Here is a 19484-nt window from a genome sequence, read left to right on the forward strand (position 1 = left end):
TGATCTCACATTTTTATTCTGTTCCTTAGAAGACAGGGCACTGTGACCCACTAAATTTTCACAATATGCAGTCTAATAAAACTGCACTAAATAATAGAAATGTATGAATATGATGAACAGGAACAAAATCTGAATTTTCAGATTTCTAGATTGATTGGGGTTTTAGTACTTATTAAATTTAGCTAGTTTCCAAAATAAATGTTTCTTGCTATTTCAAAAATACACAGATCTTTGCTTGTATTCATTTTAGACATGGCTTCATAGATTTTGATTAATGTGATACCTGATTTTTATTTTTTTATTTGTTTTTTGTCTTTTTCTAGGGTCGCTCCCACGGCATATGGAGGTTCCCAGACTAGGGGTCTAATTGGAGCTGTAGCCACCAGCCTACGCCAGAGCCACAGCAACGCAGGATCCGAGCCGTGTCTGCGACCTACACCACAGCTCACGGCAACGCCGGATCGTTAACCCACTGAGCAAGGCCAGGGATCGAACCTGCAACCTCATGGTTCCTAGTCAGATTCACTAACCACTGAACTACGACGGGAACTCCTGATTTTTATAATATATACATTATATATAGTATTATACGTTATATATAGTATAATGTATAATATGTTGTGGCGTTTATTTACTTTTTTTTCTTTTTTGGCCACATCCATGGCAAATTCCCAAGCCAGAGATCAAGCCTGCACCACAGCAGCCACCTAAGCTGCTGCAGTGACAACACTAGGTCCTTAACTCGATGAGCCAGTGCAGAACTCCTATGTGTTTTATGTATAACCCCCACCCCTATTTTTTGAAGGGGAAAAGATGGTCTTTATGTTCCTTAGTTTTATTTTTAACATGTCAGAGAAAAGGAAGCCATATCTCATTTTTAGATTGTGACAAAAACAAGCACTAGATAATTGTAGGTAGAGAATTCAACACTGTTTTTCAGTCACTATTTTTAACTCCCTAAAAGCGAGTGTACTAGCTGGGATATGAAGAAGACAATAGAAATGTTTACTCATTACAAATTAGAGAGCACAAATCTCATGTGTGTCCTTTACAGTCTTGATTTTTGCCACATTTGTTAATTAGTTGTACCATTAGTTCCTTTTTTGTTTTTGTTTTAATTTTAATTTTTTTTATTTTATGGAAGTTCCCCGGGGCCAGGTATCAAACCCACACCACAGCAGCAACCCGAGACACTGCAGTGACAATGCTAGAAGCCTTAACCCACTAAGCCACAAAAGAACTCCTCTCTTGGTTTTTTGGTGTTTTGTTTTTTTTTAATGATAGCCATTCTAACAGTTTTTAGGTGATATCTCATTGTGGGGTTTTTTTTTTTGTTTTTTGTTTGTTTGTTTTTTGTTTTTGTTTTTGTTTTTGTTTTTTTTTGGGTTTGTCTTTTTGTCTTTTTAGGGCCGCACCTGTGGCGTATGGAGTTTCCCAGGCTAGGGGTCCAATTGGAGCTGTAGCCACCGGCCACAGCCACACCACCACACCAGATCCGAGTCTGTGACCTACACCACAGCTCACGGCAACGCTGGATCCTTGACCTGCTGAGTGGGGCCAGGGATCAAACCCGCAACCTCATGGTTCCTAGTCAGATTCATTTCTGCTGCACCACGATGGGAGCTCCTCATTATGGTTTTGATTTCCATAATGATTAGTAATGTTGAGCACCTTTTCACTTACCTGTTGGTCATATGTGTGTCTTTTTGGAAAACTGTTTGTATCCTCTACCAATTTTTAATAGATTCTCTTTTCTATTGAGTTGTTAAATTTCCTGTATATTTTGGATATTAACCTTTATTGGCTACATGACTTGCAAATATTTTTCCCATTCAGTAGGTTGCCTTTTCCTGTTGTTGATGGTTTTCTTTGCTGTACAAAGCTTTTTAGTTTGATGTAATCCCACTTGTTTATTTTAGTGTTGTTGCCTTTGCTTGCTTTTTCTTATTTCTTTTTTCTTGTTTTATGGCCACACTTGTGGCACATGGAAGTTCCCTGGCTAGGGGCCCAATCATAGATGCAACTGTAGGCCTACACCACAGCAACAGTAGTCCTGGATCCGAGTCCCATCCACAGCCTGCACTGCAGCCTGCAGCAGTGCCAGATCCTTAACCCACTGAGTGAGGCCAGGGATCGAACCTGCATCCTAGAGACCGTGCTGGGTTCTTAACCCACTAAGCCACACTGGGAACTCCTATTTTTATTGCCTTTGGTTTGATGTCATACAGAAATTCATTGCCAAGACCAGCATCAAGGGGCTTACTCCCTGTATTTTCTTCTAGGAGTTTTATGGTTTCAGATTGTATGTTCAAGTCTTTAATCCATTTTGGGAGTTCCTGTTGTGGCTCAGTGAGTTAAGGACCTGACATTGTCTCCGTGAGGATGCAGGTTCCATCCCCAGCCTTGCTATCCAGTTTTTTCAACACCATTTATTGAAGAGACTATTCTTTCTCCCATTGTATATTCTTTGCTCCTTTGTCATAAATTTTTTTTTATTACTCAATGAATTTATCACATTTATAGTTGTATAATGATCATCACAATCCAATTTTATAAGATATCCATCCCACAACCCTGAACTGTCTCCTTTGGAGAACATAAGTTTTTCAAAGTCTGTGAGTCACTATCTGTTCTGCAAAGAAGTTCAGTCTGTCCTTTTTTCAGATTCCACATGTCAGTGAAAGCATTTGATGTTGGTGACATTGTCTGACTGACTTCACTTAGCATGATAATTTCTAGGTCCATCCATGTTGCTAAAAATGCCAGTATTTCATTCTTTTAATGGCTGAGTAATATTCCACTGTGTATATGTACCACATCTTCTTGATCCACTCCTCTGTCGATGGACATTTAGATTGTTTCCATGTCTTGGCTATTGCAAATAGTGCTGCAATGAACATTGAAGTACATGTATCTTTGCAAGTCATGGTTTTCTCTGGATAGATGCCCAGGAGTGGGATTGCTGGATCAAATGGTAATTCTATTTTTAGTTTTCTGAGAAATCTCCAAACTGTTTTCCACAGTGGTTGTACCCATTTACAATCCCACCAACAGTGTACTAGGGTTCCTTTTTCTCCACACCCTCTCCAGCACTTATTGTTTGCAGACGTTTGGATGATGGCCATTCTGGCTGGTGTGAGGTGGTACCTCATCGTGGTTTTTATTTGCATTTCCCTAATAATGAGTGATGTTGAACACCTTTTCATGAGTTTTTTGGCCAACCGTATGTCTTTGGAGCATTGTCTGTTTAGATCTTCTGCCCATTTTTTGATGGGGTTGTTTGTTTTTTTGGTATTGAGCTGCAGAAGGTGGTTTATAACTTTTTTTTTTTTTTGGTCTTTTTGCCATTTCTTGGGCCGCTCCCGTGGCATATGGAGGTTCCCAGGCTAGGGGTCTAATCGGAGCTGTAGCTGCCAGCCTACGCCAGAGCCACAGCAATGCAGAATCTGAGCCATGTCTGCAACCTACACCATAGCTCACAGCAATGCCAGATCGTTAACCCACTGAGCAAGGGCAGGGATCGAACCTGCAACCTCATGGTTCCTAGTCAGATTCATTAACCACTGCACCATGACAGGAACTCCAAATTTTGGAGATTAATCCCTTGTCAGTTGATTCATTTGCAAAGATTTTTCTCCCATTCTGTGAATTGTCTTTTTGTTTTGTTTAGGGTTTCCTTTGCTGTGCAGAAACTATTAAGTTTAATTAGGTCCCATTTGTTTATTTTTGTTTTTACTGACATTACTTGAAGAGGTGGATCTGAGAAGTTGTTGCTGTCATTTATGTCAGAGAGTGTTTGGCCTATGTTTTCCTCTAAGAGTTTTGTAGTATCTGGTCTTATATCTAGGTGTTAATCCATTTTGAGTTTATTTTTGTGTATGGTGTTAGGGAGTGTTCTAATTTCATTCTTTTCCATGTGGCTGTCCAGTTTTCCCAGCACCACTTATTGAACAGGCTGTCTTTTCTCCATTGTATATTCTTGCCTCCTTTGTCATAGATTAGTTGGCTGTAGGTGCATAGGTTTGATTCTGGGCTTTCTATCTGTTCCACTGATCTGTATTTCTGTCTTTGTGCCAGTACCTTATGGGTTTTGATGATTGTTGCTTTGTAGTATAGTCTGAAGTCTGGGAGCCTGATTCCTCCAGCTCCGTTGGTTTTTTTGGGGGGTTTTTTTTGGTTTTTTTTTTTTTTTCTAGGATGTCTTTGGCTATTCTGGGTCTTTTGTGCTTCCAAAGAAACTTTTATATACTTTTTTTGAGGAGTTCCCGTCATGGCGCAGTGGTTAATGAATCCAACTAGGAACCATGAGGTTGCGGGTTCGATTCCTGGCCTTGCTCAGTGGGTTAAGGATCCGGCATTGCCATGACCTGTGGTATAGGTTGCAGATGTGGCTCAGATCCCGTGTTGCTATGGCTTTGGTGTAGGCTGGTGGCAACAGCTCCGATTGGACCCCTAGCTGGGAACTCCATATGCCATGGGAGCAGCCCTAGGAAAGCCAAAAAAAAAAAAAAATGCTTTGTTCGAGATCTGTGAAAAATGTCCTTGGTGATGTGATAGGGATTGCATTGAATCTGTAGATTGCCTTGGGTAGTATAATCATTTTGATAAGATTAACTCTTCCAATCCAAGAGCATGGTATCTCTTTCCATCTGTTTGTGTCATCTTTGATTTCTTTCATCAGTGTCTTATAGTTTTCAGAGTACAGGTCTTTTGTCTCTTTAGGTAGGTTTACTCTTAGGTACTTTATTCTTTTGGATGTGATGGTAAACGGAACTGCTTCCCTAATTTCTCTTTCTGATCTTTAATTGTTAGTATACAGAAATGCCATTGATTTCTGTGTATTAATTTTGTATCCTGTGACTTTGCCAAATTCATGGATGAGCTCTGACACTTTTCTGGTAGAGTCTTTAGGATTCTCTAGCTATAGTATCATGTCATCTGCAAATAGAGATAGTTTTACTTCTTCCTTTGGATTCCGTTAATTTCCTTTACTTCTCTGATTGCTGTGGCTAGGACTTCCAGAACTCTGTTGAAGAGTAGTGGCGAGAGCGGACATCCTTGTCTTGTTCCTGATCTCAGTGGGAATTCTTTCAGCTTTTCACCATTGAGAATGATGTTAGCTGTGGGTTTGTCATATATGGCCTTTCTTATGTTGAGGTTGGTTCCCTCTCTGCCCACTTTCTGAAGGGTTTTTATCGGAAATGGGTGTTGGATTTTGTTAAAGGCTTTTTCTGTGTACTTTGTCATAAATTAATTGATCATATATGCAAGGGCTTATTTCTGGGCTCTCTAATCTTTTTTTTTGCAGGGGAGCATACCCAAAGCACACAGAAGTTCTGTGGCCAGGGATAAAACTACACCACAGCAGTGACAATGCTGGGTACTTATCCACTAGGCCACCAGAGAGCTCCAACCAGTCATTTTTTAGATGGCAAAAGAACTTCACAAATACAGTGTATTTTAACATAAATTCCTCTATACACAAAGAGTTGAAACCATTCTGTGGTTTTTGTTTTGTTTTGTTTTGTTTTTTAATTTAAGTATAGTGGATTTACAATGTGTCAACTTTGGGAGTTACCATTGTGGCACAGTGGAAACAAATCTCACTAGTATCCATGAGGATACAGGTTCAATCCCTGGCCTTGCTCAGTGGGTGGGGGGTCCAACATTGTCATGAGCTGTGTGTAGGTTGTAGACATGGCTTGGATCTGGCATTGCCGTGGCTGTGGCATAGACCAGCAGCTATAGCTCCAGTTTGACCCCTAGCATGGCAACTTCCATATGCCATGGATCTGGCCCTAAAAAGCAAAAAAAGAAAAAAAAAGTGCAACAAAGTAACCCAGTCATACACATATATGCATTCCCTTTCTTATATTATCTTCCTTCATGGTCTATCCCAAGAGACTGGATACAGCTCCCTGTGCTATACAGTAGAGCCTCATTGCTTATCTGTTCTAAATGTGATAGTTTGCATTTACTAACTCCAAACTCCCAGTCCATCCCACTTCCCTCCTCCACCTTGGCAACTTCAGGTCTGTTCTCTATGTCTGTGAGTCTGTTTCTGTTTTATAGATAGGTTCATTTGTGCCATATTTTAGATTCCACATATAAGTGATATCATATGATATTTGTCTTTCTCTTTCTGACTTAATTCACTTGGTATGATAATCTCTAGTTGCATGTTCTGTGGTTTTTAATGTTGACTATGGAGCCACTTCAGTGTCAAACCCAAGAAGAGCAATAGCTCAGCAGAAGTTTGTTTTTTTTTTAATTTTTTTATTACTCAAATGAATTTATCACATCTGTAGTTTATAATGATCATAACAATCCAGTTTCACAGGATTTCCATCCCATAACCCAAGCACATCTCCCCCACCTCCCCAAACTGTCTACTCCAGAGACCATAAGTTTTTCAATGTCTGTGAGTCAGCATCTGTTCTGCAAAGAAGTTCAGTCTATCCTTTTTTCAGATTCCACATGTCAGTGAAAGCATTTGATGTTGGTGTCTCATTGTATGGCTGACTTCACTTAGCATGATAATTTCTAGGTCCATCCATGTTGCTAAAAATGCTGGCATTTCATTCCTTTAAATGGCTGAGTAGTATTCCACTGTGTATATGTACCACATCTTCTTGATCCACTCTTCTGTCAATGGAAATTTAGGTTGTTTCCATGTCTTGGCTATTGCAAATAGTGCTGCAGTGAACATTGGAGTACATGTGTCTAGCAGAAGTTTTAACATACACAGAGTTCCCTTGTGGCTCAGAAGTCAAGGATCCGGCATTGTCACTGCAGCAGCTCAGGTTTGATCCCTGGCCCAGGAATTTCTGCATGCTGCAAATGTAGCAAAAAAGGAGGGAAAAAGTAGTTTTAATATATAATGTGTTAAGAAGGCAGTTAATTTATAAAACTACTGACAAATTACCTCACATTGATGGCAATAAGTGAACTCAAACTAACATAAGCTATTAATCAAATATATACTTATCTCCAATAATGTTTCATTCATTTAACATATTTAGGGATTTTCTATTGCTTTTAAAGAAATCTTGGAATGTCATGAGATCACTTAGTCATGAAAATGAAATAGTTTGCTGGTACCATTTGAAAATATATGTCATTTCATACATTTAGAAGTTGACCTCTTCAATTCAAAAATCGATATTTTTGCAAGCTAATTATAATTATACATACAGCTTCTCTTAATCATAAATATATTTCTTAGGAAAAAGGACTGTGAAGCAAAAGAAGTGCAGGAATACTCATACTTTTAATCCTTGAAATCTCAGTGCTAAGGATTTGTTGTAACTTTCCTTTATCTGTCTTCTGTAGTCATTGGAACAATGTTCCATGTCTCTCATTCCTGCCTTCAGAAGCGTGATGGGTTACATAATCACTGTTGGTGGGAATGGGAAAGATACTTTTATTTACTTCTATTTTGTTTATTTACTTTTAAAAAGTACAGAGTGATATACGATTACTAATTGTAAATGCAGGTAGATCTAGAGGACAAAACTTTCGGGCACTTAAAATTGTGAAATACATAAGCATTGTGAAATGTGAATCCAGAGAAATGAAACCGTTAAAAGGAATTTGGTTTTAGTTGTACAGATTTTTTTTCATAAAGAATGACAATTGAGGAAGAAATCAAATTGAACTTGCTACGTTTTTCCCACAAATACTCCAAAAAGATTAAAATGAAATATTAATTTCCTTTGATATTTTACTTGAGTGTTAAATCCCTAATATAAATTTGTTAAACTTTTCATTTAAAATATTGTTATTTATCATTGGTGTACATTTTTTCTTGGATCGTTTAATTTATTTGATGGCCTAATGAAGAGCAAATTTTGTTTTAAGTCGATCTTTTAAACTTAAGTGTTTTTTTTTCTTTTTCTTTTTCTTTTTTCTTTTCTTTTTTTTTTTTTTGGTCCTTTTAGGGCCATACCTGCAGCATGTGGAGGTTCCCAGGCTACAGGTCGAATCAGAGCTACAGCCTCCAGCCTATACTGCAGCCACAGAAGGTTGGGATCCAAGCCGTAACTGCGACCTACATACACCACAGCTCACGGCAATGCCAGATCCTTAACCCACTGAGCAAGGCTAGGGATCGAACCTGTGTCATCATGGATGCTAATCAGATTCATTTCTGCTGAGCAAGGACGGGAACTCCGGGGTTTTTTTTTTCTGAGTTTGTGTGTGTGTGTGTTTAAGTTGGATTTATTGTCTAATATTACACTGTACCTACAGTATTTAAAAGCAGACAGAAATATATTTTAATGCATAGGAAATATTACTTTTACATTATAAGCTGTCAAATTATGCAAATAATGAAAAAGTGCTGAAGTTGTTTAAAAAATAAAGAACTTTAAAACCTCAGAGCAACAAAAAAGGAATGTATAATTATATTTAATATGTAGAACATTTTAGACAATTTAAAAATGATGTTTTCAATAAAATGTTAACAAAACCTTTAAAGCCATATCAGTAAGTTTTGAATATATGACTTTGAAAGTAAAATAAGTTTAACATATAAACTAACACAACATTGTAAGTCAGTTATACGCCAATGAAATTTGAAAAAGAAATAGGAAAAATAAAATAAAACAAAATATATTTATGCTTTTGAAATTTAAACATGAGTTAATTTATCATTGTAAAAGAGCTTGTTTTCATTAATCTGGCAAGGAAAAACATCAAGAAAATCCTGCCTCAAGCTGCATACTCTGCTACTGTTGATTTCTTGTAATGAAAGAAACTGTGCAGACTTACTAATTTAAATAAATTTTTATGGATTATTTAATATATAAATGTAATTTTAATTCCGAGAAAATTGTGAAAGTTCTGGCAAGTAAATTATAGGAACTGAAAGTAGCATGATCACTCTTGTGTGTGTGTGTGTGTTTAACAGATAATAAGATTGATGAAATCCATTTTTACCAGATAACTTTGACCTTTTAAAAAGTAAAACTCCCTATTAAAAAGGCGCTTAATTTATTTTCCTTGTAAGACATGCCCACTAAAAATTAACTTTAAAAAAGAAGAGTAAAGGGAGCATTCTATGTCACTTATTTAGGTAGAGTAACTCTTTTCCTTCAAATAAAGATTTTTTGAAGCACAGTTAAGGATAATTGATTATGGGTACCTAAGCATCCAAAGAACAGGGCACCTGTTTTCCTTTGGTCTTGTGTAATTTTTGCTGAGTAAAGAGATTCTGCCAAGTGACAAAATAGCTCCTTACTTTCAGGATCCTTTAAAACATGATTCCTTGAAATTTGTAAACCTAAATATTTGTTATTATTTTGTATGTTAGGTGATCTGCATAATGTTAAACATTTTTATGTAAACCAGTTAGTATAATCACAGCTCTGTGTGTATGTAGTCTATAGTAGGAAAATACCATCAGTTTAAAATGATGGCACTATCGTAGCCACTTAGTTTAAATAAATATAAGATTTTAAAGCTTTGAAATCAAGATAAAAGAAAACAGGATACCAAACCTTTTAAATACAACACTTTGTTGATCTTAATCTACACCATGTTATGGAAAAAACTAATTTTTTGTAAATTTATATATCGAGGACTAAATGCTGTGATAGAAGAATGTTTCCCACATTAGTCTGACTTGGAAAACAAGTTTATTAAAAGTTATGTTATTTTCTGAGTTCCCGTCATGGCTCAGTGGTTAACAATCCGACTAGGAACCATGAGGTTGCGGGTTCGATCCCTGGCCTCGCTCAGTGGGTTAAGGATCTGGCATTGCCATGAGCTATGGTGTAGGTCACAGACATGGCTCAGATCCTGCATTACTGTGGCTGTGGTATAGGCTGGTGGCTACAGCTCCGATTTGACCCCTAGCCTGGGAACCTCCATGTGCCTTGGGTACGGCCCTAAAAAGCAAAAAAATAAATAAATAAACAAGTTATGTTGTTTTTAAAATAAAATTTGTACAGATTTTGTTTTCTTTGTTTCACTTTTTCTTTACAGTTGAATACCATATTTCCTCTCACTGAAAGTAAAGTATATTTGCTGTAAAGAAGACATTAGACGCTGTAAAGGAAGGCATTTTCCTGAATTTATTTATTTAGGCCACACTAAATACGGCATGTGGAAGTTCCTTGGCCAGAAATCGAACCCATGCAGTAGTTGCAGGCTGCACCACAGCTGCAGCAACTATAGCTCCTTAACCCTCTGTGCCACAAGGGAATTTCCTTGAATTTATATTTTTAACTCTTGTATTATATTAATTAAAATTTCATGACTAGTTTATAATCTAATAGTATTGTTTGGTGTTTTTAAAACCTAAAACTTTTCTGTTCATGTGACCAGTTTTCATTTAGTGCTCTTATGAATTACAAATTAGTAATTTGTGAATTGTGTAAATTGTTCAAAACAAATAAAGGTCTAATTTGTTTTTAAATAAGTTATATAGAAAAACCGACTTCATTACATATTCCTAAACAGTTTTTAAATCAATAAAATCAGTACTTAATGCAATAAATGTTAATTTACAAAAAAAATAAAACCTTCAGTTAGAAATATGAAAAAGGAGTTCCCGTCGTGGCACAGTGGTTAACGAATCCGACTAGGAACCATGAGGTTGAGGGTTCGGTCCCTGCCCTTGCTCAGTGGGTTAACGATCCGGCATTGCCGTGAGCTGTGGTGTAGGTTGCAGATGCGGCTCGGATCCCGCGTTGCTGTGGCTCTGGCGTAGGCCGGTGGCTACAGCTCCGATTGGACCCCTAGCCTGGGAACCTCCATATGCCACGGGAGCGGCCCAAGAAATAGCAACAACAACAACAAAAAAGACAAAAGACAAAAAAAAAAGAAGAAATATGAAAAAAATACAAAGAGGTCTTTGCTGCAATAATTCAGTTATTTAAAAATATTAAATCCATCCTTGTAAATCAACTATACTTTAGTAAACTTTAAGAAAAAAATATATTAAATCTGGTATAATTCACTTGCTAAAAGAGCAAGCCTAATTCGAAAAAGAAAAATTGTCTTTGGAAATTTCATTGTAGAATTTGTTTAGTGATTAACTTTAAGAACCTATATATTTCAACTTGAAAGTGTTTACCTATTAATTTCTATTTATGTATTTATTTATTTGCCTTTTCTGGGGCCACTTCCCTGGCATATGCAAGTTCCCAGGTTAGGGGTCTAATCGGAGCTCTAGCCGCCTGCCTACACCACAGCCACAGCAACAAGGAATCCGAGCCGCGTCTGCAACCTACATCACAGCTCACGGCAACGCCGGATCCTTAACACTAAGCAAGGCCAGGGATGGAACCTGAAACCTCATGGTTCCTAGTCAGACTTGTTAACCACTGTGCCACCAGGGGAACTCCTGTTAATTTCTCTTGAAATATACTTATTATACTTATTGATTTAATTCCTTTGACTTTCTTACCATCCTCAGCAAGTAAGTAGGAAGGAGGTTTTTCTTTTTGTTTTTTAATTTCAGAATTCAGTGTTGTGGTAATTTATTTATTTATTTTGTCTTTTTGCCATTTCCTGGGCCGCTCCCGTGACATATGGAGGTTCCCAGGCTAGTGGTCGAATCCGAGCTGTAGCTGCCGGCCTACGCCACAGCCACAGCAACGCGGGATCCGAGCCACCGACCTACACCACAGCTCATGGCAACGCCGGATCGTTAACCCACTGAGCGAGGTCAGGGACCGAACCCTCAACCTCATGGTTCCTAGTCAGATTCGTTAACCACTGTGCCACGACGGGAACTTCCAGTGTTGTGATAATTTAATAGAGCTGTTTAACATAGTGTTATGGATTAAACTGGGTTTTGTGTGTTTTTTGTTTTTTTTGTCATACACACCTGTTGTGGATTAGAGAAGTGCTTTATTTAAACTCTCTTCCTATTCTGTGAAGGAACCTTCTATCTTTTGTATTATGACCATTCTGTAATATTATTGCCTTTTAGAATATTGAACTAAACAGAGAGGAAGGGGTTCTATGAGTCACATGTTTAAAAAAACATTCTCATCTTAGCTAAGTTTTTATAATATCAATTATTTTCATCGAAATTTTGATTATAGAGTATATGTCATTTGAAAACCAGAAAGCAAAATCAAATTTCAGATTGGTACTTTTAAGAAAAAAATGTATATGTATATAAAAGTGTAGCATCCATGTGTTGGAAGAAGAAAATCATGGATATAAACTAGCCAGCTAAATGCATGTTTCAGCATGGGAGGTGGCATAGTGTAGTCGAGTCTTAAAAATCTGCTCTGCTTATACCCCAGAATTATTGAAAGGGGTAATAAAATGTGAAAACCCTTTTATAAAACTAGCACATACCATGCAAATAAAAAAGGATATTATTTGTTTGGGGGGGGGTAACAAATTTTAGTTATTGCTATATAACTGTTTTTTTTTTTTTTTTCCAGTTTTCTAGCTAGTAATCAGAAGAGATGTATTCATTGGCTTTCTGGCAAAATCCTATGATTTCCCACCCTGATATTAATCAGGGAGTAAGTTTGAAAGAAAGAGGAAGAGATATGTGGTAGACTAGTATTTTCCTAAAGAAGGGGTTGGTTTATGATAAATATTTTATTCATCACTAGATAATCCAGAGAAAGTTCAAAAAGTAAAGTAACAATGTTTTGGCTTATTCTCGAAATGTGATAAAAGCTTAAAGGTGTGCAGTTAATGTTGTATCAAGATTTTAGGAGTTCCTGTCATGGCGCAGCAGAAACGAATCCAACTAGGAACCATGAGGTTTCAGGTTCGATCCCTGGCCTTGTTCAGTGGTGGGTTAAGGATCCAGCATTACTGTGAGCTGTGGTGTAGGTCATGTAGGTCTTAGACATGGCTTGGATCCCACGTGGCTGTGGCTCCAATTCAACCCCTAGCCTGGGAACCTCCATATGCTGCAGGTGTGGCCCTAAAAAGCAAAAAAAAAAAAAAAAAAGATTTTATTTGCATGTTTTCCAGTGCAACCTTCTGAGATTTTCTAATTATTTATCTTATTAACTCAATCAATGCTTTCAGACTACGAGACAGTCAATATTATAAGCTCTTTAAAAAGCCATCTTTCTGTCTTCCTTCTACTTTTCACTAATGTTTTGACATCCTCTTTTATGCAGGACTTCGCCTCCCGAGCTAAACTGGCAGTTCAAAACCTAGTACAGAAGGTTGGATTTTTTGGAATTTTGGCCTGTGCTTCAGTAAGTGAATTGTATTTAAATAGTAGATTTACATTTTGATCCAATTTATATTTAAAGGTACATGCCTGAATGAACAAAAATGCTCTCACTTTTTAAGGAATGCGTAATTTTATTATTATCATTTACCTTACTCCTCAAATGAGCTGTTTTCTGTTGGCTTGGTTTCTATCTTGTTTATTCGACTTGTAAGCTTTTCATCATACCCCCTGATGACTTCAGACCTAAATGGCTTGATTCAGTAAAAAAAAAAAAAGAGACAGATTCCATTCCTCTCATAAAGAATATATAATGAAGTGCATTGAACTAAATAACAATGACTTCATTCTTTCCAGAGTTATAGATAGGTAGTTTTTTCTAAAGTTTCAGGCATTAGTTATAAGGAAGAATTCATTTAAAACCTGACTTAAGTGACTAGGTAGTTGTAACATCTATGGCAATTTAAGGGCATCTTTGGCTACAGTGAATGAAGCTATTTGTGTCGAAAACTTAGCTAATGTCTCAAATTGCAGATTTGTGAAATTGACATTCCTTGATGAGTTGGTCTTTATCTTGGTCCTTTTCTCACATAATAGAAATAGTTATATTTGAAATGGTGTGTTTTCATCGAAGTCTGCCCCCCCCCCTTTAATTTTATGGCCATACCCTCAGCATATGGAAGTTCCCAGGCCAGGGATTGACTCTGCGCCACAGCTGTGACCTACACCTCTTCAGCAACCTGAGCTGCTGCAGTCATAGCGGGAATTTCAATCAAAGTTTTCTTTGGTAATCTGTACGTAGTTGCTCAGTGGTGGATTTGGCCAGACTAACTAGCTAACTAGATGCACCTAATTGACACAAGAAAAGCTGTTAATATGAGTAAAATTCAGAAACGTACTGTCCACTGATACATAGTTACTTTATCCATTATGTATTAGAACATAATACATAATTTCTAATGTGATAACAATATTCTAGAAATATTCTAAAGTATACATTTGCCTCAATATACATCTTTTGATCCTGGAAATACTAGAAATCGACCTTTTCTTTCTTTTTTTTTTTTCTTTTTCTTTTTAGAGCCGCTCCTGTGGCCTATGGAGGTTCCCAGGCTAGGGGTCTAATCAGAGCTACAGCTGCCAGTCCATGCCACAGCCACAGCAATGCCAGATCCAAGCCGTGTCTGTGACCTACACCACAGCTCTCGGCAATGCCCGATCTTTAACCCACTGAGCAAGGCCAGGGATCGAACCTGAAACCTCATCGTTCCTAGTTGGATTTGTTTCCACTGCACCATGTTGGGAACTCCTAACTTTTCTTTTTAATGTAGAAGCTCTGTATCAATATTGATCTTAACTAGTAGAGCAGTGTAATTTGTGGTATGTTGCAGTAGAATGAGAATTGGCTTTGGAGTCAGGCCTACTTAGGTTCCTAAACTAAGTTTGCCTTTTAGCTCTGTAGCCTCAGTTAAGATACTCTCTTCGAGGAAGTTCCATATGGCAGAGCAGGTTAAGGACCCAGCATTCCCACTGCTGTGACACAGGTCACACCTTCGAGACAGGTTTGATCCTGACCCAGGAGCTTCCACATGCCGTGGGCATGTCCGAAAAAGAAGATACTCTTTTCTTAGTTTTCTAATTTTTCAAATGGAGCATTAAGACACTCATTGTAAAGGCGAATGTGAGAATTTAAGATATGTGAACTAACACAATGCCAATAAGGCAAATATTCAACCATTTTTTATTGTTATTCATCAGCTTTATATCATCCACTGAGTGCTTAGATGAAGAAGTCAAAGGTGTATTCTCTTTCCTCAAGGATCCTGAAGTCTAGTGAAGGCAATAGCTTAACTACAATGATAAGTAAAAGTTGTTTTGGAAGCCTGGCAGATTAGAAATAAGCTGAGAGGCCCAAAGGATGATGATGGCTTTAGCTTAGAGGCTAGGTGAGCAGCGTGGGAGCCATGTTGCCTAGATTGAAATCCTGCTCTGCTGCCACTGATACTGAACAAATTGCTTAACCTGTCTCACTTTTCTTATCTATAAAATGGATGTAATAACATACAGTACTATTTTGGGGATTACATGAGTTGATGATGTAGAGACCTTAGAAAAGCACCTAACAATTCAATTAAAGTTAGCTTTCTTTATCATACAACTACCTTTGATTTATTAAAGTAAAAAAAAAAAATGTTTATTCTTTGGCACTCATCTATGCCTGTATCTTCCGTGCTAAAATTCCGCTTTCTCTACTAACCAGTCTTCTTTGTATTGGACCAGGAGTAGTCAATATTTAACAAATTAATAAACCAGTTTGACTCTCTAGGAACTTTTTACTAGGAAATTGATAATACTTATTTTAAAGTATTAAAAGTATATATATTTGATTTAAGGTAATGTAATTTTTTTGTTAACATTTAAACCAAGATAAACAAAACTACTAGTTGAGGGAAAAATCTCAAAGCTACTTAATAGTTCTTTTAATTCTAATATTCCTTTCTGTGTATTTAGTTATCAGTTGGAAAAAAAGAGTAAATAACATGCACAGGTAACAGCAAATTCATTGGTTATGCTCTTCTGAGAGTATCCAGTATACACTGAGCAGTCCAGCATATTAACAAATTCTGATTTTTATCTTCTCTGATTTACATAGCTTATAGTTTAATTTCCATATCAGTATGAGGTGGAGCCTGATAATAAAAGAAAACAATTAAAATTTTAATTCTTGGAGTTGCGAGAGTTGTACGATAAAATATAAGAAGAGACAGTTGTGGAGTTCCCGTCGTGGCACAGTGGTTAACGAATCCAACTAGGAACCATGAGGTTGCGGGTTCGGTCCCTGGCCTTGCTCAGTGGGTTGGGGATCTGGCGTTGCCGTGAGCTGTGGTGTAGGTTGCAGATGCGGCTCGGATCCTGAGTTGCTGTGGCTCTGGCGTAGACCGGAGACTACAGCTCCGATTCGACCCCTAGCCTGGGAACTTCCATATGCCGCGGGAGCGGCCCAAAGAAATAGCAAAAAGACAAAAAAAAAAAAAGAAGAAGAGACAGTTGTAAGGATGTGGAAGTGATATTGTTATAAATGGTTGTAAGACCAATGAAATTGCATAAAGCTTTTGAATTTGGATAAAGTTATTGAATCTAAGTGTTATTAGCAAAGAATACTTGAATTCTGATTTAGTTATGGCATTGTTTTTAAAGAACATATGTGACAAATATCTTTCTTTTTTTTTTTTTTTTTGTCTTTTTGCCATTTCTTGGGCTGCTCCTGCGGCATATGGAGGTTCCCAGGCTAAGGGTCTAATCAGAGCTGCAGCCACCGGCCCACACCAGAGCCACAGCAATGTAGGATCTGAGCCGCGTCTGCAACCTATACCACAGCTCACGGCAACGCCAGATCATCAACCCACTGAGCAAGGGCAGGGACTGAACCCGCAACCTCATGGTTCCTAGTCGGATTCGTTAACCACTGCGCCACGACGGGAACTCTGACAAATATCTTTCAAACAACTAGGCTTTTATTTGAAAGTCTAAGCATGAAATTATATAAATTCATTGGCTTATAAATGGTTCAAACCAACAGACACAAGGCTAGAAAGAGTACTTCTATGAGAGAAAAATTGATGAAGTCCTCAAAAACAGCTTGTGGTTTCTTCACATTTTTAAATGAGATTGTCTTTTAGCATTCTTGAAGTGTGGGAATTGTTGGGAAAGATATTTGTTGAGAATCACTTCTTTGTCTGGGACATAGTATTCGCAGCATCTAAGTCTGTGCTCTTGTATTTCCACACTTGATTTTCTTCCTAAAATAAATCACATGGCCCCATGGCCTTGAGCTATCATAAAGTAGAATACAAATAGTGAATTTTTTTATGTTGAGGCGTGAAAGCATGTTCATCTATAAATGTTTTGTGAATTTACAAGAATGTTTTCTGTAGATATGAGCACCTTCTGGTAATCTTAAAGAATTTAGGACTGTAGAAATTACGGAAATAATCTTAAGATGTTTTCTTCATTTATACCTCATTTTATAAAATAGCTACCAAATGGCCAAGTGTCTACTGAATGGGATTAAATTCCTGCTGATCGGAGTTCTTATAGCTGCATATTGGAAACAATCCGACTAGGAACCATGAGGTTGCGGGTTTGAACCCTGGCCTCACTCAGTGGGTTAAGGATCTGGCCTTGCCGTAAGCTGTGCTATGGGTCGCAGATGGGGCTCGAATCTGGCAGATCTGGCGTTGCTGTGGCTCTGTCATAGGCCAGCACCTGCGGCTCTGATTGGATTCCGAGACTGGGAGGGTGTGGCCCTTAAAAAAAAAAATTCCTGCTGATCCATTGGCTTTATCCCATTTTATTTTTTTTTTACATTTTTTAAATGAAAGTGTAGTTGATTAACAGTTGGCTTTGTCCAATTTTAATGTGATGGGGAAAAGTGTATTTATGGAGCATTAGCCATAAGTAATACAAGCAAAAGGACAGCTGGAGCAACCATCTGGAATGAATATGAGACTCAGCTTATAAAGACATTCAAATGCTTGTCTAACCATCTGGACAGCCTCGTTCTAATCAGGGAACCCATACCTCTCTTCCCAGTGGTAAACAAGGCTCAACACATAATTCCACACACCTATAAGTGATAAGATTAAGCTATTTTTTGGATTGTGCAGGGACATCCCATTTTAATATTTTCTTTTTTGTGGGGGTGGAGGGTTGTGCTTGGATTGTGGGATGGAAATCCTGTGAAATTGGACAACTATAGATGTGATAAATTCATTTGAGTAATAAAAAAATAAAATACTTTCTTTTTTTTAATAGATTCCAAATCCTCTGTTTGATCTAGCTGGAATAACATGTGGACATTTTCTTGTACCTTTTTGGACTTTCTTTGGTGCAACTCTGATTGGAAAAGCAATAATTAAAATGCATATCCAGGTAATGATACCTTCTGACTCCTTGCTTAATGACGATGAACCCATTAAAAGGCACTGAAAACATTTCCCTTGCTCTTTCCAAGGCAAATTATTAAGATTTTGGTTCTGCTTCTTGGTTGGTAGCATGCTTAGGTATTCAACCATGGCACGTCATTTGGAGATTAATGAATTTGGGTCAGGTTTTCACTGCTCCGGTTGGGAAATTGTGTACCTTTATTCTTTTCCTCTTTGTTTTCTTTCTTTCCTTCTTTATTCCTCCCTCCCTTCCTCCCCCTCTCTATTTCACTTTTGCCTTGGATGAAATTGTGTTCTTGTATAGGAAAATGCACACCATTTTAACATACATAGTCCAGAAATGTTGTATCTTTATTGACCATGAGCTGAGGAAATATTTTCTTTCATTAATTTTACTTTTTTTCACACACTCTGTATATAACACTTCCTCTCAATACACCAGTATCCTTTACAGAATACCAGCCACATACATGTTAATGTGGAGAAGAATGGAGAAGGGAGGGGACCCTGATGTGGTAAAGAGATTGGTTGTGGTTAGAGAGGTGATAATCTGCTAGTCTTCACAGCCATTCAACAAAACCTTTAGGATAGAAGTGTGTATATATATATAAATAGAGGAGAGAACAGAGGTCAAGAACTAAAATGAGAGGAAATGGATATATGCTTCTAGGACCATGATAGGAATTGATACGGGTAGTACGAAAGGCAAATCTCATTAGAATAAAATAAAATTAACCTGCTAAGAATGTCTTAATTAATGAGGTTTGCAACAAATAGGCATTCACCAAAGGAAAGGCCAAAGAATGAGTAATGTCTGTGCCCTCGTTTGATTCCTTAATAATTAAAAGCATGTCTATCCCCCAGGTTTCTGCTTACCACTTCTCTACCGACAGTTCTTAGAAGAGAAGAATGAAAAAAGAAAACTTCATCTACTTCTCCCTTCCCAGTTTCTAATAATTAGATTTTAGCATTTGGGATGAGTTGATTGGGTTTGTTATCTACTCTCCTGCCATGATAATCACTCAAAATTTAAAGGCTTTGGGAATTCCCACTATGGCACAGTGGGTAAAGGATTCAACTGCAGCAGCTTGGGTAGCTGCTGCAGAGGCATGAGGTTTGGTCTCCAGCCTGGCGCCATGGGTTAAAGGAGTTCGCATTATCTCAGCGGCCTGTATAGGTCACAGCTGTGGCTCGGATTCAGTCCCTGGCCCAGGAATTTCCATATGCCATGGGTGCAGCCATTTTAAAAAAAAAATTCAAGGTATAATTTTTCTTCCTTCAAGGAATATATTTTCTCCCACTTACATTAAGGATGTTGTTCAATGGAGAGTTCCCTGGTGGCTCAGCAGGTTAAGGATCTGGTGTTAGCAGAGGAA

The 19484-nt window shown here is 37.7% G+C and overlaps 1 protein-coding gene across 3 annotated transcripts in view; it reads left to right on the top strand.

Annotated features, from left to right (window-relative positions):
* Positions 1–19484, top strand: part of VMP1 (vacuole membrane protein 1) — a 134210-nt gene that overhangs the window by 89287 nt on the left and 25439 nt on the right. For all 3 annotated transcript variants that reach the window (XM_047757384.1, XM_047757385.1, XM_047757386.1), the window contains 2 exons: positions 13107–13187; positions 17978–18094. In XM_047757384.1, the coding sequence (XP_047613340.1) occupies positions 13107–13187; positions 17978–18094 (198 nt within the window). The remainder of the gene's footprint in view (positions 1–13106; positions 13188–17977; positions 18095–19484) is intronic.

The sequence above is a fragment of the Phacochoerus africanus genome, chromosome 14, assembly GCF_016906955.1.
Source record: "Phacochoerus africanus isolate WHEZ1 chromosome 14, ROS_Pafr_v1, whole genome shotgun sequence".
Lineage (NCBI taxonomy): Eukaryota > Metazoa > Chordata > Mammalia > Artiodactyla > Suidae > Phacochoerus > Phacochoerus africanus.